The 21,939-nt window shown below is 39.2% G+C and overlaps 1 protein-coding gene across 7 annotated transcripts in view; it reads right to left on the bottom strand.

Annotated features, from left to right (window-relative positions):
- The window catches only part of cep192 (centrosomal protein 192), a 35,563-nt gene that overhangs the window by 6,826 nt on the left and 6,798 nt on the right, over nucleotides 1–21,939 (bottom strand). For 6 of the 7 annotated variants that reach the window (XM_026284192.1, XM_026284193.1, XM_026284194.1 and 3 more), the window contains 28 exons: nucleotides 21,710–21,863; nucleotides 21,159–21,367; nucleotides 18,510–18,629; nucleotides 18,038–18,437; nucleotides 17,761–17,913; nucleotides 12,932–12,996; nucleotides 12,596–12,814; nucleotides 11,426–11,567; nucleotides 11,252–11,343; nucleotides 10,072–11,158; nucleotides 9,810–9,927; nucleotides 9,503–9,662; nucleotides 5,964–6,699; nucleotides 5,717–5,865; nucleotides 5,202–5,432; nucleotides 4,861–4,986; nucleotides 4,578–4,721; nucleotides 4,438–4,501; nucleotides 4,138–4,277; nucleotides 3,906–3,998; nucleotides 3,626–3,744; nucleotides 2,683–2,868; nucleotides 2,518–2,608; nucleotides 2,044–2,223; nucleotides 966–1,226; nucleotides 768–889; nucleotides 273–382; nucleotides 32–194 (listed from right to left, as the gene is read on the bottom strand). In XM_026284192.1, the coding sequence (XP_026139977.1) occupies nucleotides 32–194; nucleotides 273–382; nucleotides 768–889; nucleotides 966–1,226; nucleotides 2,044–2,223; nucleotides 2,518–2,608; nucleotides 2,683–2,868; nucleotides 3,626–3,744; nucleotides 3,906–3,998; nucleotides 4,138–4,277; nucleotides 4,438–4,501; nucleotides 4,578–4,721; nucleotides 4,861–4,986; nucleotides 5,202–5,432; nucleotides 5,717–5,865; nucleotides 5,964–6,699; nucleotides 9,503–9,662; nucleotides 9,810–9,927; nucleotides 10,072–11,158; nucleotides 11,252–11,343; nucleotides 11,426–11,567; nucleotides 12,596–12,814; nucleotides 12,932–12,996; nucleotides 17,761–17,913; nucleotides 18,038–18,437; nucleotides 18,510–18,629; nucleotides 21,159–21,367; nucleotides 21,710–21,863 (5,834 nt within the window). The remainder of the gene's footprint in view (nucleotides 1–31; nucleotides 195–272; nucleotides 383–767; nucleotides 890–965; nucleotides 1,227–2,043; nucleotides 2,224–2,517; nucleotides 2,609–2,682; nucleotides 2,869–3,625; nucleotides 3,745–3,905; nucleotides 3,999–4,137; nucleotides 4,278–4,437; nucleotides 4,502–4,577; nucleotides 4,722–4,860; nucleotides 4,987–5,201; nucleotides 5,433–5,716; nucleotides 5,866–5,963; nucleotides 6,700–9,502; nucleotides 9,663–9,809; nucleotides 9,928–10,071; nucleotides 11,159–11,251; nucleotides 11,344–11,425; nucleotides 11,568–12,595; nucleotides 12,815–12,931; nucleotides 12,997–17,760; nucleotides 17,914–18,037; nucleotides 18,438–18,509; nucleotides 18,630–21,158; nucleotides 21,368–21,709; nucleotides 21,864–21,939) is intronic. The other variant, XM_026284191.1, reaches the window with a different exon arrangement.

The following is a 21,939-nucleotide window of genomic DNA, read 5'->3' on the forward strand; positions in this document are numbered from 1 at the left end:
GTTTAGTATATTATTTATCAAAGAATTTTACCTGTCTGATTCAGAGGTGTGCCGCTGTGAAGGTCTGACGGACTCCATATGGTCACTCTCTCCAGAGTCCGACATTTCCGTAGTGCCAAATAGCGACAGCATAACTTTGCTCATGTTGCCATAGAAAATCTGGGCTTCATTTGGCCTTTGAGGCAGATCATAGGCTGAAAACAAATAAAGCCACAATCAAGGCCAGATAATTGATTAAACGAATTAAACTGAGCAAATCCTTGCCGTCTTACCCTCCTGAACCTGCTCCTCTCCAAGGAACATTTCATCAAACGGGATACTTTTCAATAAGCTGTTCTCAGACAGTACTTTATTCCCCGCTTCTGGTTTGATTCGTAGTAACCTTGAAAAGAGATTTAAAAAACAACAATTACAAAATGTGTTTTCACATCACAGAATGTGTAAAAATACACTTAACAGTCTTCTCACAGATTAAGTTCACATTTAATAAGAATATCAGGACGGTCATATCTCTAGCTGGTAAGTGGGAATAATATGCTAGTATTTCATTTCTAAAAAGGTCTACAGTGAACTATAAATGGCTGCATGCAAAACTTTTGTTTGTTTGACATACTTTGAATTGAATTGAAAACAGGGCTCTTAGAAAGCATACATTTTTATTTGGTTTGTTGAAAATTTTTTGTTGAAAAACGTAAAAAAGAAATAAGTTCCTATTTTAACACTAAAATGTTTAAAAATATTCTTATATAAGCTGAGAATTCACTGACTTCCTGAATTGTTGTCGAGAGACCTCGTCCCCACAGAAGAGGCAGACAGTGGCAAGAAGAGCTGCTCCAGACTGACAGAGAGCATGCTCTCTGCGTGAAGCCTTCATCGCTATTGTGATCACCTGCAGAAACGGCACTGATAAATCTTCCAAGCATGTACCGGCATTAAAAAACAAAACAAACATGCACTTAGCTCACCTCCTGTGTCCGCTCTTTCAGCACAAACTGTGAAGGGGACAAGCTAATAACAGTGGAGTCCATGACGGCTCGAGTCTGAAGATTGCTGTAGGGTATGGCTTTCACGAAAGCAGCACGTGAACCCGTGTTTCGCACGCACACACAGAGCTTACTGACACGTCCTGCCTGCACTCCACTCAGCGTGGCCACATAGCCTTCAGAACGCTTCCTCAACTCCTCCAGGATCACGTTACTCGTGCCACCATAGCCTGACAGAGGGATCTGAGAACAACACGCTAAAATGTAAAACCAAGTATTAACTAGAAGTCAACCGATGTTTCGGGTTTGCAGATTAATCGGCACCGATATTTGTTTGATGGAACTAACGATTATCTGCAAAAATCCATGCAGATAGTTTCTGGGGTTGAATCCGTTGCTGGAGCGGCTGAGAAGGGTCTGTGGTCATTATACAATTTGAGAGCAGCCTCTAAGTGGTCAAATCACTGACAGCATGGGCTATTTTTTTAGACGTAATACTCCACGCTAAACACAGTGAGAAAATCCTGCTGCGCCACAGACCACCATTCACAAAGTTTTCCACTAAATTACATTATATTCCCAAATTTACATTAATGTACAGCACATAATGTATTTTCTATTTTCTGTGGCTCTAATAAAGTCTGTTTGCGTCATTTATAGAGCTGTAATATAGATCGCCCTTTTACTTTCCGTTTGCTCCATTTTTTTTAAACACCAAACTCATTTATGCCTCATAGTTAATTCCTGAAGTAAACTTGTCTCTGTTTGGTGAATAAATAAACTGTTTTAGACCACTGCTTGAGCTGAACACGACACGTACAATATCCAAATGTAAACTGTATTGTTCCTTGTTAGAGAGTGTTAATTCCTACATTTTCTATTACTATTATTATTACTACTACTTTTTTGTTCAGTATCCATTTTAAAAATAATCGGTTAATTAATTGGTATCAGCCAGTGTGGTCCAACCTAACTATCGGTATCAGCAAAATCCACTATCGGTCGACCTCTAGTATTTACAACAGTGTTACGGTTTATGAGGCATTATTAATAAACTCACAGTGAACTTGACCCCAGGTTGGGAGGCACGTGCAGCAGACTGCTTGATCTCCAGTTTGGCCAGCATGGATGCAACACGGGTGGGAGCAAAGAGCAGATGAACAGTCACATCCTCTTTGGGTTTAATTGACAGCTCTCGGTTACGTGTCAGTCGCTCATCTGGGCCGAATGAGCTCTGCAGCTGCAGGGATGAGATTCACGGAAACAGACAAGTGGGAGAATGGATAAATGGATAGACAGATGTGAATATACTGAAAACCAATGAACTGGTTGGCTGGCTGCTCATAATTGTGGTTCATCCATTACCTGTGATTACTCACATGGCAAAATACTGCTTTACTTATTGTTATAAAATACTTTATTTTATACTAATCATTTTAGCACTTCATATACTTTCATCATCGGGTCTCATTAGAAGCTCCAAATATTATAGATCTAAGTGTCTAAAACTACATATCTCAATGTGTTAGCTTACCTGGAAACCGTCTTGGTCTTGGCCCCTAATGAGCAGTCTGAGTTGCTGTGATGTAGTGGGTGAATTGTTCCTTAGCACCAGTTTCTGTTGCCTACAAACACAAAAGCATCATCTCCATCCAAATCATTTTTATGAATGGCAGTTTCTATGGCTATGTAAACTCACACTGCTCTGCCTAGGGTAACCCCTCCCCATGCCATGAACTGCTTGTTGGAGAGGATGGGTGGGACCTCAGCCTGTGAGGACACGGCAGGTGAAGATACTGCTTTCCCAGAAACTCCTTGGACCGTCTCTCCTTTCAGCATCACCTCATACTGAGGTCCGCTGGGTAGAACCAAAATCGTCAACATGCTGAGAAAAGAAATTAAATGTTACTCGAAAGTACTTTAGTACTTTTTTTGTACATGCTTTTTGGAATTTTCACACTGCAGGAAATTTGTTTTTATTTTTTTTTAGTTCTAGGAACTCCATTTGGGGAAACGGAATTATCTCATACTTCAGAGTAGGGTTTAAAACAGTCCTATAGGAAATACCAGTGATGCAAATGTACGCTGATTTTCAAAAAAGGCCACATTTGTTAATATATTGAAATCAGCGATAATGGCATTTAGCTATTTGTCTGCAGGGCTGTTTTTTTCTCAGCCTCGATGATATGTAAAACTTCAAGTTGTCATAGATTTAGTCCGATTTTTACACATTCATTAGCGTATATTGTGCGTTGAACATCCCATTAATGTTATCAAGAAACCCACGACACATGAAAACAGCTCTAATCACAGTGTCCTCTATTCATTAATTCGACCAAGATAAAGACATCACTGGAGGCTGCTTCAGAGATCCCATTGCTGGTGCCCATGAAACCAGGAAAACGGCCGATGGGGAAACTGGTTTTCTGGAAACCACCATGATGGCTTGTTCCTAGGCTAGAACTATGCGGTGCAAAAGCCAAAGTACCAAGAATATTTTAACAATACATTTCCCCCTTTAAGAAGTCAAACTACATTTCAGACAATCTGAATAGTATAGCAATTAATACAAGTAAAAAATGAAAACTGCCAACAAAAAGGATTCAAAATACAATCTGTTGAATCAATCTGAGTGAACATGCCTCTCCCTGAGTTTCTGTTTGTCCTGGGCAGTGAAGGAGACCACCACACCCTGCTCCTCTCCAGCTTTCAGAGTCAGTTCCTCTGGTCTCACAGTGAAACAGCTGTCTCCATCAGTACTCTGAAAAATAGCCAGAAAGACGAGGAGTGAATCCACAGCAAGGGCTAAGATGCATAGATTAACACTGTGGTGTTGATGCCAGGCACATTCTAGGCTATTTATAGTCAATGTCGAATTGAAACATACAATAGTGTTAAAAAGTAAAGCTCGTGATCAGGTACCTTTAGTCTGAGTAGAACATCAATGTTGCCTGCATTCTTTAAAGGAAGTTTCTGCTTGGCTGTCTGCCCCAAAGGAGCCTGAAGGCACACCGTCTGTGCAGACATTCAGGTAGTAAATAAGCAACAGCAAACAAGTAAATAATCAAATGAATTAATAAAAAGATAAAACTAAAGCCATTTCATAACCTCAAAAAGCTAAGTGTGTCTTGTAGCGATCGGTTTTATTCATTACCTGTAGGTCTTTGGGTGCATGCACTCTGGGAGTGCCTGACCTTGCCCTCAGGGCTACACTCTGAATCACATGACTGGGGCCTGGACTGTCCACCTCAATATCCACCCGTGCACTGTATTCATCAGCTGGCCCCAACTCACCTGCATCAAAAAATACAGCATCTCAAGTTCAGTCTGTGATCCTTTTTGCTATATAGACGGGAGTTTAAAACTAGAATAGTAACTCAATGATACTAAAATAAAACTAGACACCAGTTGAGAAATGTTCAACCTGTATCAGTGTCTAGGTTTACATGCCCACCTGAACTTGAAATGTACTTCTGAGGTGCACTGAAATGAACCCACACCAAGAAGGTTTCTTGATTCTGAAGAAAGAATAAAAATGTATTTAAACAGTCAAAACTGGTATCAAATCAGAAAGCAATTTAAAGAAATATTCACCTCTGCATAACTGGCATGCAGCACATGGTTTATGACTGATGAAGGTGAAAGCGAGGTCATACTTGAGCCAGGATGAAGGGAACCATCCGTGGTCATGGCAACTGGGCTCTTAGAGAAGCCGAAACAATGCCATGCTGATGCATTCTGTGGGAGACAAAACTTCTGTCCTTTAATTTGTTCAACATCCCATCGGATGAGGTCTAAGCTTTCAGGCAGAAGTCTTATAGACATACAGAAATACATCATACACAACTTCCAATCCAAACAGACAGATCTCACTGACCGCACTGATAACTAGTCGAATAGGCACAGTGGCATGAGTCCTGTTGACCAGCTTGAGCAGCAGGGCCTTAGTACTGCCCCCCGGCATGTCCCCAAAGTCCAGACAGCCAGTCTTTCCAACATCAACCTATTCATGAAAAAGAACGAAAAAAGCTCTCCATTTTTGCACATTTTACATGGATTAAATATAACTTCTAAAAGAAACCTACAGAAAAATTAACAAATTTCAAGGATAAAACTGTCATAAAATCATACTACTAATCCTGTGCATTAAAAAAAAAAAAAAAATACATGTAGTTTTAGTGCTCTGACACTGGCAACAAGGACAAAGAGAACTCTAACCTCAACCACAGGGTTCTCAGCCATAGCGATCAGCACCACTTTCTTAGCAAAGACTTCTGCATGCGCCACAGTCTCTGACTCTGCAGATGCAGGCCAAGATGACACACTGAGAGTATACTGATACAGTCCAGCCCTTGGTGCTATAAATAAAACCCTCTGTTCTTCTGTACATTTGGGTCCAATTATGGTCCTATTCTGTACTATCAGCCACTGGAATGGGATAGACTCCACCTGTAATGAAATGACATTTATAATACTGCACATAAAAGTGGACTAAAGACATGTCTCCATAAGACCATTGGTTCTCAACCTTTCTGTAGGTCCCCCACTGACCACAAAAATATCCGAAGCTTGTTTTGAATGTTGAGAAAGGGAAATACATGGGTATTTTGGCTGTGCGAAAATATTTTAAAGCTGGTTTTGTATTATTGTATATAATTTAAGTCATCTTGGAGTGCGCGGAGGCCAGCTTGTTGAGAACCACTGATCTAGACTACATCTGACAGATTTCGAACCTTCTCTCCATCAATGGATAGGCTTGTGATGGAGATTGAAACTTGCTGCCAGCGCTCCGAGGGGTTGAAGATGTTGAGGGACGTCTGAGAGGCAATTCCCACACAGCAAGAATTGGGAAACTTCAGCTCATTTGGAACCATCACTTGAACTGAAGAAAAACATTTGTTTGTTTATTTGGTGTTTTTTTTACACAATTTCCTTCATACCACTAATGTCTTTAAAATACATTAACATTTTTCCACTTACTTCTAAGGTCTGCAAGATCTCGTCCAGCCCATGACCCAACATTTGGCTGTCCATAGGTCTTGCTGACTGGATACTGAGGTGGATGTTGTTGACCAGAGTTCAGGTAACCAGACTGAAGACTTGTATGCCCAGGTACATGCATATGTCCCATAGATGGGTTTCCAGCAGGCACTGCAGCCGATACTCCATATATACCAGATGGCCCTCCAATCTGATAGGGAGGAGCATGTAGAGGCCCCTCTGAGCTCAGATACTGTTGTGCCAGTTGGGAACTAAAGAGGCAACGCCCTGTTATGAGGTTGGGAAGGTTTGTCAGTGCACCCTGGGAGGTGTAGCTGGGTACTGACCCATATGTCATGTCATCTGCAGCCCCAAAACAAGATCCAGACCCCAAGACACGAGGCAATGCTTGGTGTGCCTGTTCTGATGCTGTCCCAGATGGATGCTGAATGTTCAGCTTGCTTGAGTACCCAGAATCCACTTGAGCGTACAAGCTCGGTGCAGGCTCAGACTGGCGGTTGCCCTTAGAGTATTCATTTTCGTAGTCTTTACGGGAGTCACTTTGGCTACGTGAGCCCAGTTCAGAGGTCTTTTGGTTGAGGCCAGGAATTTCAGAGTGGCAAAGAGGCTCTGGACTCTTTGAAGAACTCAGAACATTTACATTATCGAACGGTTCCACTGGAGGAGTTGGACTGGCTCTGATTATAGTAGTGCTTAGAGCCATTGAGGTGTTTTTCTGGAGAATAGTAAAAGAGATTCAACTGTACATTCAAAAATTATATTCGGCTGTTTTCAACATAATAATAAATGTTCTTTGAGCAGCAAATAAGAATATTGGAATGACCACATGAATAAATTGTTTTTTAGAATATATTTTCAAATAGAAAACAGTTAATTTAGTGTAAAAAAAAAAATCTGAATGTTACGGTTTTTGCTGTATTTTGGATCAAATAAATGCAGGCTTGGTGAGCAGAAGAGTAATCTTAAAAAAAAAAAAAAAAAATCTGGTAGGTTATATTAGCCTATAGTTTGAAGTTAAAGATATTAATATTAATTAGGTGAGTCTGAAACAATTATTTGACAATGATTTCACATGTTTATATGAAAGCTAAATACAAATAAAAAGGTGAACATTAATTTATTTGCGCTGTTTTTTTTTTTTTTTTTTTAAATAGTGGTCGTTATCGGAATTATATCGGATCGACCGAAATTAAGAAATATATTGTGATATAAATTTTGGCCATATCCTCCAGCACTAGCAATAATTATCGTTATCGTTTTATCTTCCAGCCCTAGCATCAATCATAACCAGTGTCAGGGAAAGTTACTTTTAAAAGAAATGCATTACAATATTGTGTTACTCCATAAAAAAAGTAACTCATTACGTTACTTATTTACTTTTTATGGAAAGTAATGCTTTACGTTACTTTTCATTACTTTCCTGTTGCTTTTTAAATATGAGCATGGCTTGACTGTTTTTAATAGAAGAAGTTCTATTTAAAGCAAATGTAAAAGCTCTCCCGAGCACATTACAGTTCCATATCACTTCGCATAGTAAAGCTGTAATAACGGAAGCTACAGGACTAACAAAAACAACAACAACAATACAGAGCATTTTCCAAAAGGAAATACACAGCATTTCTCACTAGCGAGGTAATAGCGCTGCTTAGAGACCCTGCAGCAGCCTAATTCACACAAGCTCTCTCTCTTTCTCTATGTGTCTCTGTCTCTCGCGCTCTTTCAAACAACTTCATTAATAACTGCATTAGAATGCTATCAATGGCTCAACCTCCATTACCAACTTTTAAATGATGTTTTGGAATGTTTTCCCTTTAAATATATCATCTGATCCATGTTTTGAGGTGTGGTCGTGGCTGCATCACAACCTTGGGTGTGCATTATATTTCTATTAATCGGCCCGTCGGCAGTGATTCCTTACTTCACATTTAATCTAGAACTACATCATGTTCACTCATCGCACACAGCGCCTCTATACTTCCAATTTCTCCCAATATGGGGACAGGAGACTTTTCAGTCAATAAATGGAAAACAAAGTAACTGGCGTTACTTTTTTGTAAATTAAAAAGTAATGGGTTACTTTACTAGTTACTTAAAAAAAGTAATCGGATTAGGTAACTTGTGTTACTCACGTAACACGTTACCCCCAACACTGATTAGAAGACATCAGGGCCCGTATTCATAAAGAATCTTAATGCAAAAAGTAGCTCTTAGTGACAAAATTCTAAGAAAATTCTTAGAAATGTGGGCGTTTCCTCTTAAAATTAAAGAAAAAATCCTAGTAAACAAAAAAGTAATTCAGAAAGCATCTTAACCCTTAAAAGAGCTCTTGAGGTCAAACTTGTTAGGAGCACAGACGAGCACTTTTAAGAGGCTTAAGAGTTTCTTTAGCAGAGGAGAAAATGGCAGAAAGACGAAGAGGCTGAAGAAATGTGTTGCAGACAATGGATGACAGTGAGTTAATAAGACGCTATAGATTATATAATAATTTATAATTTAATATATAAATTAAAGTAATCACTACATTACGATATTTGGCAACTGGGAAAATGCAACAATGCAATAGTGATGATTTGGGTCTGTCACAACCTTCTGTAAGCAGAGTGATCAGACAAACAATTACAGCACTTTCAGAACATCTTATTGTGTCGCAGTTCATTTCGTTTCCACTGGACATTCCCTCAAAAAACTGCATTTATGAATATAGCAGGCTTATAGGTGCGCACAAGAAGGGAGAATGAACCATTAATAGTTTGTGCTATACGCTCCCATGTCTGCTTCTTGTCCCTTGCTGTGACACCCGTTTGAATTTTCCTTTAAGAATGGCCTTGTGTTCATCCACTAACTGGGCTAACAGTAAATACTGTTCCAATTTCCAGTTTGGCTTTCTTGCCCTTCTTGGTTTTGATTCCATGTTTGATACATTTAAACCAACATTCAAACCGCCACTTAAATAGGACAGCAATCACTGTAACTGGAAAGAGTGGAACAATTTTTATCATTCTAAGCCAATCAAATACCTTATAGGAAATTATAAGCATGGTAAATAAAAAAAAGGATTTAGATACACACATATAATGTGTGTTTGTTTGTGTGTGTGTGTGTGTGTGTAAGAGAGAACGGTCAAATAGGAAAAATTGCGCATGTAAATTCAAAGTGAGAATTATAATAGACCCTATACTTAAAATCACTCTTTTTTCCTTCTTGTACAACCAACCAATCACAGTCTTAAAAAGATTGTGTCATACATAGCAACGGGGTCAACCCCGCCTCCTCACTAAGATGAAAGTTTTTGTCTTTTCCTTACTCAGAGTTGCTCTCAGATCGGTCCCGAATCGCTCTTAAGCTAAGACTCCTACGTAAAAGTTTTTAAGCTAAATTAAGAGTTTTCTGAGAGGATTCTTAGAATCTTTATGAATACGGGACCAGGCTTTTAAGGAACAGCAACAAATTTACTTTCTAAATAGCTAATTGGTTTATACTATGATCCACATAAAACTAAGATGGGGTTAAACACTCACCTTATGATGATCAGGAGTGGGCATGCAAGTGTTCTCATTAATGGAAAGATAAGTCAGTCTACTGAGAGATGGGCTTGAACAATGGGACTGAGGGGAACCTGGATCACCAGCAGGACTCCTCTGAGCCTTTCCACTACTAGGGGAACACGGAGACATCTCTCTATTTCCAAAACACATTTTGGATTAACAATAATTAAAAAAATAAATAAGCATCATCTCCACTCCTCACGAATAAAAGTCGCTTACACCGCAAAAAAATACAATATGCAATTCTGTTAGATGATGATGTTCAGAAACAATTTTTTACCCATATCCACTTGGAATAGAGGTCTGGCTTGGACTGGAGTGGGTAAGAGGGGAGGTGGATGGTCTGAAATTACAATGGGTGACCTCCACAATACCAGGGGCACTGCTCTCAGGTGAGCCTTCAATAAAAAGTAGTAAAAAAAAAAAAGTTGATGTGCTTAATTTTTTTAAATTAAGCAACATTTCATGCTGATTTTTAACATGCTAAATCTGTTATGCTGCAGGTTTTGTATTTGTTTACAAAGAAAAAGAAAAGGAGATACCAAATTTTTCCTGTGTTGTTGGCAGGGAATCCTGACGATCAACAGCTGCAATTTTCTCTTTTGAAACTGACTGAGTGGCTTTAGGACTTCTGGGTGATCTTGCCTGGTTAATGGCAGGTCTGTCTGTCCGGCCTCCAGTTGTCTTGGGTTTGAGTGGGGAGGTCTTCAACGACGATACTTCCGAACGGCGAAGGCCAGGTGAGGTCTTTGGGGCAAAAGCAGGAGTTGACGTGGTCCCTTCACCTTTCAGATAGCAGCGGTTACCTGTGGTGGAAGTGCTGGCCACTTGTGGTTGACCCTTACCTATTTTGACCTTGGATTCAGTGATACCTTTATTGGTAGAAGGTGCTGCACGATAGTCATTTTTGTTTTTCTCAATGCCAGATTTGAAGGATGTGGAAGATGATGATGACTGCCCAGAAACTAAAGATCTTTTGGCTGGACGCGCAGTGGTAGATGGTAAACTGCTTGACTTGGGTCGAGGAATTCCACTTCGTTTGACATCTGACCTTGGATTTGGTGACACAACATGAGTACCCTCTGTTTGTCTAGATGCATTACCTGCCAGATTTTGACATTTCTTGCCTACTGCTTGCTCTTCCGCAACTAAACGCTCTTCCTTTTTACAGGGGAATTCATTTTCCAGAGATGCCAACTGCTGTTGAGTCAGCTTGTTAGAACTGGCCAAACTATCAGCCAAAGTGAGGATGTCCAAGCAGGACTGTGAGGTGGATCCATCACTGTCACTACTTGAGAACTCAGCCCTCTTCAGATATTTCTCCATGTCAGGAGTACTAAGGTCACCCACTGATGTGGTCTTCTGCAGATCCTCCAGCAGACCATTTTGATTTGAGGCTGCTACAGAATCAGGACTTCTAATCGACTCTTTTGCTACTTGCTGATGGCTTTTAGAGCGGCTCCGTTTAGACAGCTCCAAGATCATAGCAGCGAGCTGAGCTGGATCTGAGCTGATGGAGGCATCAGCAATTGCAGATGCAATAGTACTAATGCTGAGCAGAAGATTGCTGCTGGAGTTGGGTGATTCTGAATGGCCAGAACTCTCCTTATCTCCATATTGTGCAGAGATCTAAAATTAGACACAAAAAAAAAAGTATCAACATTTTTGCTAATTTTCAAAAGACTGTGTGGCAGCAGTTTAAAGCTAAATGGTTATCAATACCTGGGAAACCTGTCCCTCAGTACTTTGTGTTTGCACATTATTCTCATGTGCGGCTTCAGCTGTGTTGGGCTCAAGAGTCTTATCTAGATCATCTGTAGATCACATGTAGGTCATCAAAATGTTATTAAATGTTACAAAAAAATATTAAATAACTAATGAGTATGTTGAACGCACCTGGATTAAGCGTCTCATCAGCATCACTTTGTGGAACTGACTCAATGTTGATGGAGCTTCCCCTGGAGAACAAATCTGAAGGTCGAAGTAACGCAACCGGTTTCCTCTTCTCAGGGGACGTAATAAAGTATCCAAAAGATGGCTAAAAAAACAAATAAATGAATAACTATATATTTAAGCTTGGTTGTGAAGGGCTACCTTCTATCAGAGTTTAGCTATAATTATAATTAAACATCCGAAACAGCAAATCAAGGTCTTCAAAATTACTAGAAACTAGGGCTGTGCAATTAATCAGAATAATTATAAAATCGTCATTTGAGCGTATGCAATTTCTTAATCGCATTGTAGCTCGATTTTCCACACCCCAGACCTCCCGAAGTATGCTATCTGAACCAATCAGAATGCAGTGCGCCTAAATGGAGCACTAAAACAGGACATATCAGGCAGACATACAATTAACACCAGGATCACACTCCGTCTGGTGTGCGTATTTTTTCCACGCCCATGTCAACGGATCAGAGTGTTCACACTGCATGCGACTGCAGTCCGGCAATGCGCTCCAGGAGCGGTCCGTCTTCTGCAGCCATGCAGTGATCGTTTCTGCATGGAGTCCATTTCTGCTGCACTTCACGAGCTGGATTAAAGTCACAGTGCATTATTTTTACGTTTTTTTTTTTATCCCCAGAGAAATAATTTTTCTGCCATCTGTCTATTCAAGAGACATTTTGTTTTACCTTTACTTAGCGATTAATCTAAAATAAAAAACAAAACAAAAAAAAATATTATGGATAAAGGATATCGAGATAGGATTATATCCATATCTGTCCATATCGCACAGCCCTCCTAGAAACATCCAGGCAAGGGTGGTTTGAGGTTTGAGACAGGTTTGAGCTAAACTTATCTTTACATTGACCATCCAGGAACAGAACTGAATGCCTCTGCTCTACAGCATTCGAGGCACATTTATGATGGGAAAGTTTTTAATGTATCGCCAAATTTGCTACCAGCATCGACTTGCATTGCATTCAAGACCCACATTGAGTTCATGCATATCATGGGAAGTGATCTTACAATATTTGCACAGAGTGCTCCAAATGAGACAACTTTGAGGTTAGATTTCAGGGAGGATATTATCTTAGAAGACATATACTTCGAGTTTACAGTCCTCACCCTTTTAACATTGTCCTCTTCAGTGCTCCCAAGGCACCCCAGAGCTTCAGAGCGCCTCTGAAAAAACTCCCCCAGTGAAATACGCAGATAACTTTGGTTCCCAGGCTCAAGTTCAGAGGAGACCTGTGAGGCCCTCATGAGGATGTTGCCACTTATCGGAGCTTTCCAAGATGTGTCTCCCAGCACTTCACTCATATTCACAGCTTGAATCTGCTCTTCCTACCAGAAGGCAAAAGAAAAATACAATTTTGTTTGTTTGTTTGGAATCACAAGAACAATTGTGTAGAATATACTTATAGGTTGGTTGAACTCAAAATCCCTGGGAACTGCTCATACCTGCATAAACCGGTGCTCCTTTTCAAACTCCTCCTGATCCTCAATTATCTTGTCCATGGCTTGGCCTAAGGTCATACAAGATTAGGCAATGAAAGCAATGAATTCAAATTAATTCAATGTGTCAATTTACTCATCTTAATGTTGTTACAAAAACACATGACTGCCTTTCATCAGTCAAACAACAGGACAAAACTAAATAACTGCGAGACAATTACAATTAGGTGTGCAATGGTTCGCTGTTAAAAATAAAAAAATAATCAAACCATACCGTTGTCCACACACGGTTCGCAACACACTACGACTGCAGCTCAACTTAAATACGACAATGCATCTGTAATACGGTTTGTTATAAACAACATGTAAAACAGAAAGAGTCCGGCTAATGCATGTTTCTGTTGATGGATACGCATTCTGGCTTCCTAATACATTACAAGTAAACACACACAAAAAAAAAAAACAGTCACTCTTTATGTTGTATGCTGGAATAACTGTCATTGGTAGCATCGTCATGTGTTGACAGCGCAGGTGAGACCTTAACAGCACTCGTTGCTAGTCGAGTTTAAACTAAATTAATTTAAGCCCTGACAGTTTGAATATTAAAGAGCCAGAAGACGCAAACTCGCGTTTGCAGTGACAAGATCTGTGCAAGTGCTCATTCAAGGCGTACACTGACTGAACAGACACGGAAGAGAAAACAATGCTGAATAAAGTCGTAGTTTTTGCTATTTTTGGACCAAAATGTATTTTCGATGCTTCAAAATATTCTAACTGACCCTCTGATGTCACATGGACTACTTTGATGAGGTTTTTCTTACCTTTCTGGACATGGACAGTATACACGTTTCAATGGAGGGACTGAGAGCTCTTGGACTTAATCTAAAATATCTTAAACTGTGTTCCGAAGATAAATGGAGGTCTCACTGGTTTGAAACGACATGAGGGTGAGTTATTATTTATATAATTTAGATTTTTGGGTGAATTATCCCTTTAAATCAAACAGCAACAACATGTAAATCACTCACTGGACTTTATTGAATAACGTTTGTAATTCTAATAATGATTAAACTTTCATTTATATACAGTCAAATATGCAATGTTATTAGGGGTTCAAGCACACAATGCTTTAAACCTATTGTAATTGTAATGATTTTTATTAATTATTTTCCACCAAAAAAATGATTGTGCAGAACAAACCGTAAGGCCTAGAGACATGAAACTTGGAGAGAACCAGGCAAAGACTCACATCAATCGGCCAATGGGGAGGGCACTACAGCGAACAAAAACGTGAAATCGCTCATATCTCCTAGACAGCTTCTTGTAGACTATAAAATTTTCAATAATAGGAATCCTTGGGTCAAAGCGAAGAAAAGTGTAGAATGTCAGATTTGCATGATTTAGACAGTAGGTCAATAATTATAAAAGAAATATTCAACATTTGCATTTGGTACCATGTAATAATATGTAATAATATGGCTTTGATATAGTGTACCCAAAACTTTATGAAAAGTGAGCACATGTGTCATATGATTGTAGACAAGCATGCAAAATTTATGGGGCTCCGACATTAGTTGCCTCTGTAACTATAAAAAAAAAAAGTACATTTTAAATCGCAAAAATCAATGGAATTGCCATTTTAACCTCTAGATGACAGCAGAAGACCATTTATTGGATCATTCTGCTCACTAATACAGCTCTATTTACAAATCTGCCATTTGCATTCATGTCTATAAATTATAAAGTCACTATGATAACATTTCACAACTTTACCACTTAATTTATCTGGAGGAATCAAATTTTGCAATTATGCCACATTATGTTTACAGTGAAACCTGAAAATTGCGTTATAAAGAGAAGACTTGCAGTAAGCATTTTGTTACCCACCATTTACTTTAAATCGCTAGATTTTACAACAATGTGCTTGCATGTGTAAGTATGCTTACTTTGTATTAAGTATTATACCTAAGCTCATTCATTTCAGTTTGAATGTGCGTGTTGCAAGATTCTTCATCATGGATGTGTTATAATGTCAGTCCAAAATTTCAGGTTGGCCTAGACTAGGGATGTCAACGATTAATCGATGATCGATTAATTGTCGATAAGAGATGCAATCGATTAAAGCTGTCGATGGTCGGTTAACCGATTCAATGTTGGGCTGCGTGCGGCTCATGCGCACTCAACACGTGCGAGCGGCTGTGAGTGACGGTGACGATATATAAAAGCATCATCATTCATTCACAATGTACAAATTAAGCTTTTAATGTGATTTAAACTTTAAAGTACACTAAAATAGAAACAACATAAAAGTTCTTCAACATTAAAAGCAATAGAAATGTAGTTATTAATCATTTCATCAGATAACTGTTTTATATCGTGCGCTTTGCAGGGCTGCGGGACACAGTGACAGGACAGGTTATTCATTCCTACAACTTGTTAATTCATTCCTACGAATTATTAATGTGGCAATTGTCCATGTTTCATTAATTTTGTTCCCTAAATAACCCATGATTTAAGTGAAATAAGGGAACAAATTAATAAATCGAACGAATTCTTAATTCATGAAATCTTTAATTTCCCTTCCCATGTTTACCACAGTAAGAGATGCGAAAACAGTTATTAAAAGCGAAAGATAATAAAATAAACCTGGGAAATTAGAGGGTTAGACTATGAAGATTTAGGAAAAGAAACAATGCCTAAATATACTGAATTTGTGGAAATTCGTGACCAACCGGCAAACCAGAACAAAGCCGCGTAAATGAAGACTATGGGGTCCAAAAGCATGGTCGCGATGTAACATTTTCCAGTTAACCTATTATTCCTCTAATAAACAAAGCTTTTATACCACACTTGTCATAATCAGATCTTATCATTTCTAAATAAATAATTGCTGGATTCAAAACAGCGATTAATAGGCGCTGTGACCGACACATTCCTGGAGCATTCACTGCTGTCACTAAACGGTGACGCCGAGCATCGTTCACAAGTTTCTGCATGGACCTGACTAGGGCACAGGTTCTAAGCCCTGGGACAAAATGGGATGCTTTAAGGAAAATTTATAGCCTACTAAGTAATAGGCCCAACATAAAAATAACAATTTGTTTTCATGTTTTTTTTTTGTTTTTTTTTAAATAGGCTATGCGAAATATATCCGACTTAAATAATTAAGATTAACGGATTTAAAACAGAAGTGTGGGCGCTCCATAAGTTCACAAAAAAAACTAACAAAAAGGATGACAACGCATTCTGTTTGTTTGCTTTATTTTACAAGAGCACAAATCTTCTGTTTTTATTGTGAGTGTGCACAAATGAAAGTAAACACTTTTGTGGAAAATATATATATTTTTCTTCTGTCTCAGCTGTTTCGATCGCCCCGGAGCCTGCTGCACACGTATATTCTAGCGATTCAAACTTACATCGCAGTCTGTTCATTATCAAAATAAAATAGTCAACTAAACATTTAAAAGGTTACACTGGTCAGTTTAAATAGACCGTAGTATACCGGTCCTCTCTGCTGTTATGCCAAGGACGTTTTTGCTCATATGAAGAGGATCATCTTTTCCGTCTATATGCGAATGCGTGTTAAGTACAAGCCTAGTTTACATTATAAATAATAGTTTAACATTCAAATACATTGCGAATATGGAAACATTTCGATTTGTGCCGAATGAGACATGAGCAATAACCTCCAAATAAATCTAGCCAAAGCCGCGCTCGCTCATCCTCGTCTGCACGCATGCACTGTCACGATCTAATGCGCTGTATGCCAGATTTTTAAAAATCTGACATTTTCTAGGACAGAATCCAGCAGGATCAAATTAATGTGAGCAACAGTGTGTTTTGGTGCAGCAGCGCCGATGTAGTTCACTTAATGTGCAGCGCAGTCACACGCGCTCCACATTTCGGATAATTTTATTTTAAATACAATAATGTCAGTTGAAAACATTGCAATTGTGCTTTAAAATACAACAACGAGCACCACAAAACCATTTCAAGAGGCGCGTTCAGCGTTCTCCGTGCGGGATTGGAAACTGTCAACAAAGTAAAATGACCTCAAAACTATGGCGCGTTCTCTTCATTTTATCAAATGATCATAATCGCATCTATTCATTTTATACTCCTGCTACTAGCATTTTATTCAGACTAAAACCTCTTTAATTCAAGTGAGAAAGCGTTTTGTGTGTGGCTTTTGCACATCCTGTCATACCGCTGACTGCTAGCCTGCAATAGACGCATTTTGCAGTATTATGGTTAACGATTAATCGATTAATTGATCGTTAATTTAAACGACGATCGATCATGGAAATAATCGAAATTTGACATCCCTAGCCTAGACCATAACAGCTTAGATGCAATGAAGGCCTTAAAGTGCCTGAACCCCGGTAATCACTGCTTGCAGCTATATTTTTACATTTGATTACTTTATTCAATTTCTGTACCTAAAAACTAATGTTAGAGCTACCTAAAAACCTGAAAAGCACTGTTTATTTTAGTTTCATCTTTGCTATATTTGCTGTTGCTTGTAGTTAGATTTGTTCTTATTTCGTTTTTTTGGCAATTTAGTTTTTTCCCAAAACATAGCGCATACCGAATTATACCGAAACCATTGCACCCCTAATTACAATACTTCGATATTACTTGTGGCATGCTCTGCCGATTGATTGCCGATTTTCATTCTGCATCAACTCAAAAAAATTAACAATCTTCAAAAATTCTAAATTTTTGCATGTTTTGAAGAAGAAAGTCAACACGAGGTTGATTCAACTGAGAAATGGTAAACCACAAATAAAATTTCCATTAAGGAGAACGTTGCTTCATGAGAACATTTCACTTACTTCCAGCAAGAAAATCTTCTGTCTGAAACTGCATAGCAACTTCCTCAGGCACATTGGCCTCCATTTCTTTCTCGAAGGAAGAGTAATAGGCCAAATCAGTGACCCACTTTCCCTCTTCATTCTGGTAGACCACACTGTGAGTGGTGTTTGTGCCTAAGGAAATACTTAAGATTAATTTATAAAATACAAATACTATTTTTAATACTTCATGTTATACAACAAATGTCAGAGAAACCCATTGACATCACTCCACTAGAAATTGAAAAAAAGCGGTTACCTTGCTGTAACTCAAGCTCCACATTGTCTGGATGGTGATTCCAAATATCATTATGTTCCTCATGATTCTCATCAAAGCTCTGGCAAAGGTACCTAGCATCCAGAGACTCTCCAGGTTGATCATCTTTACTGCTGGTGCTCAGCTGCTTATTGAGAATTGGAGAATCCCCACAAGGGCCACCACGCATGCCCAGGGCACCAAGATCCACAGTGTGGCCCAGGTCGATCCCTTGCTCGGTTTTATTATGTGACTCCTGAAGTAACTGAGAGAGGTGGAAACTGCTCTGGGTGCCCTGAAGGAAGTTGTTGACTGTTGAAGAAATGTCCTGAGGGTTATGACCAGGACTTCCCCTCAAGTATACAGAATCCAGGTGAACTTCTGCTGTGTTATCCATTGCATCCTGTTAAGGGGAAAAGTGTTAAAAGGTAACTTCAGCAATTTTTGCTACAGCATAAAATACAGAAAGACTTACAAGAGCCTCCTGTCGATCCAAACTCATGCTCCAATTAACTGGGCATCGACTGGCAGGTCCAGATACCAAAGTAGCATGACCAGCCTCCCCTGTGCCAACAGGACCAACACGATCACCCATCTGAAAAGATCAAAAAGCAATTAAAATACATCTGTAATTGTATAATTATGCTAGGATATGCTAGAAACACACACACACACACACACAAAAACAATTGCAAACATACACATGAATGATTTTCAAAAGTTGAATGCACTGAGATATGTATGCATTTAACAAAAACTCACCAATATTTCAACAAATTAGCATACTTCATAAGACCAGTAAAAAAAAATTATTGAATTGTTGGCCTTCTGGAAAGTATGTTCATTTACTGTTCACGTACTCAATAATTGGTAATTACTTCCTCAATTCAGTGTGGCATGGAGGTGATCAGTTTGTGGCACTGCTGAGGTGGTATGGAAGCCCAAGTTTCTTTTACAGTGTCCTTCAGTACATCTGCATTGTTTGGTCTCTTGTTTCTCCCAGTCAAGCACACCAACACCATGGTCATTTAACCAACTTTTGGTGCTTTTGGCAATGTGGGAAGGTGCCAAATCCTGCTGGAAAATGAAATCAGCATCTTCAAAAGCTGGTCAGCAGAAGGAAGCATGAAGTGCTCCAAAATTTCTTGATAAATGGGTGCAGTGACTTGGAGCAACACCAGCAGATGACATTGCACCAAAAATCACCACAGACTGTGGAAATTTAACACTTGACCCCAGCTTCAGACCATTACTTGTGAAGATCACTCAAATGTTTTAATCGATTTCGCTTGACAATCCTCCTAGGGCTGCGGATCTCTGGGTTGGTTGTGCATCTTTTTCTTCCACACTTTCTAAATTCCACTAAACTTTTTGTTAACATGCTTGGATACAGCACTCTGTGAACAGCCAGCTTTTTTGGCAATGAATGTTTGTGACTTACCCTCCTTGTGCAATGATCTTCACCATGATTGTGTAGCCTAGTGAACCAAACTGAGAGACCATTTTGAATGCTCAGGAAACCTTTACAGGTGTTTTGATATGATTAGCTGATTGGCATGTCACCATATTCTAATTTGTTGAGTGAATTGGTGGGTTTTTGTTAAATGTGAGCCAAAATCACCACATTTTAAAGAACCAAAAACTTAAACTACTTCAGGACTCGGAGAACACCTGGCCATGATCAAACACTGCTTGTGTTTTTTGTAACTTGCAACTTGTAAAATTAGGAAAAGAAAAGAGTGAGCAAAAAATAATAATAATAATAAGAGAAAAGCGATCTCTCTCTCTCTCTCTTTCTCTGCCTTTAGAAGCAGAGTGCGCAGACTCAAGAGTTAATGCAAGTGATAATGCTTGCAGACTTGACATACTAATATTTAATATTTCAAATCAGAAACACAATCTGAGGTGAACTGTCACATGACTGTTTTCTATGAAGCTCAAATTGTATTAAAGCATATTTTGGGTTGATACAGCAGCACGCATGTGCAGTCTCGAGAGTGTTTCATGTCTCTTTCGGGTTCGGGCACAAATGTTTGGACCCGTGAAGACCTCTAGCTCATTAGACACTAAAGCTGCGTTTCCATCACAGGAACTTTACCCAAGAACTAGGGACTTTTGGCTGTTACTCTGTGTTTCCACCGCAGGAACCAGGAACTAAAAGTTCTGGAAAGTCCCTGCTGACGAGGTAGTACTTTTTCGAAGTTCCGGAACGTTTGGGGATGGGACTTGGGCGCTAAACATCCTGATTGGTTGAGTTCATGCAGAATTGCGATTTCAACCACCATTTATTCTGATCATTTTCAAAATATTACTGTTATTGTGTTATGAAATGTAATTTTAAAAAGTATTTCAGGTGAGAATGTAGTCGTTTAAAACTAAAATCTGTGGTTTATTTATAAAGAGTGCGCCTATTTAAAAATGTGTTGTTTCGCCGAGCTCGGAGACGGTCAGCTCCACGCGATCAGCAGGAGCTCAGTGCTCATGTATCCGCCAAGAGCAGCCTCACCTCGGCTAGACCTTCTGATATGTGCCGCTGGCTCTGATGTCTCTTTAGTGGTTAAACATAAAATATAATTTGTTTTGGTTAAAGCTATCAGGTAATATTTGGTCTGTACTCGATTTATCTATATGTTAAAATGAAAATAAAAAGGAGGCAATTGATATAATATTTATTTTCATTGCATTACACATTTCCCTGAAATAAGTAAATTTCTGTGGCAATTATTATGTTTACATGAAAATGAAAGGAGGTAGTGGTATCTGATATCCTATTTCATTTTATTGTAAATATACAGTGAGGGAAATTGCTGTAGCCAAGGTAAGCTGACTGAAGTTATCAAGTACGCTGCTGTTTGCAGAATTACCGGATTTTCTTCATCTTCACACTCCTGAGTCGAATGCGCAAAGACCGAACTACCAAGGATGCAAGTCCAATACAGCGTACTTTGTATTGAGAAACGCGCGCAGACTTAACTCACCAGACTATTTTCCTAATCTTCACTGTACTTTAGACTGTGGTGGAAACTCAGAAAGCAACAGGTCTGGGGGGAAAATAGTTCCTGGGGAAAAAGTTCCTGGTACAACTGTTTCGGGTAATTTCGGTGGAAATGCGACATAACATTACCTGGCCATGCGTAATCATGCCTGATCTGCTAAGCAAAGATTGAAGCTGATCATCATCTCCCATCTGTCCACTTCCACCCACGATGCCAAGACCACGAAGCACATCATAGGTGCTCTGGACTGTGGTGGGAGGCAAAGGAATGGTAGATACACCTCCATTATTTCCTTCCTCATCACTGCCACTACTCCCGTCTCCTCCACCTCCATTACCTTATGGCACAGAGGAAAAAGTGATAAGACTTATTTCCTGCGAGTTTAAGGAATGGATTCAAAGACAGTGCTTAGACTTAGACAGGATTAGGTCATAGTTCAATTAGGACATTCAAGTAATTTTTATAAACATGGCTTAGGGAGAAAAAAAAAAAAACTTATTTGTGTGAACATTACTTGAGGCAGAATAAAGGCACTGATATATCTTAAGATCTTTCAGTGCAATTTTATTTCAGTTGAAACAGCTCAGAATTAAGATTTAGTCTGGGACTAGGCTTAAGCCTTGTCATGTTTAAACCAAAAACCCTCATTTTAAATGTTATTTAATAAACACCCTTTTACCAGTAATAGGCGAGTTGATGACCTGTCCCTCTGCTGAGCGGCGGTGCTCAATGCCTGTCCTGGTGTCAGGGTTCCTCCCCACCATCTGTAGCTCATCATCAGAGCTTCCTCCTTCCAAACCTGGTCGAAAATGAGGCCGATGGCTCTCCCCAACCTGAACATATACAAATAACTGAAGGTGAATTACTGAATTAAAAAAAAAAAAGAGGCACATTAAAAGCAAGGCACAT

The sequence above is a fragment of the Carassius auratus genome, chromosome 16, assembly GCF_003368295.1.
Source record: "Carassius auratus strain Wakin chromosome 16, ASM336829v1, whole genome shotgun sequence".
Taxonomy (NCBI): Eukaryota; Metazoa; Chordata; class Actinopteri; order Cypriniformes; family Cyprinidae; genus Carassius; species Carassius auratus.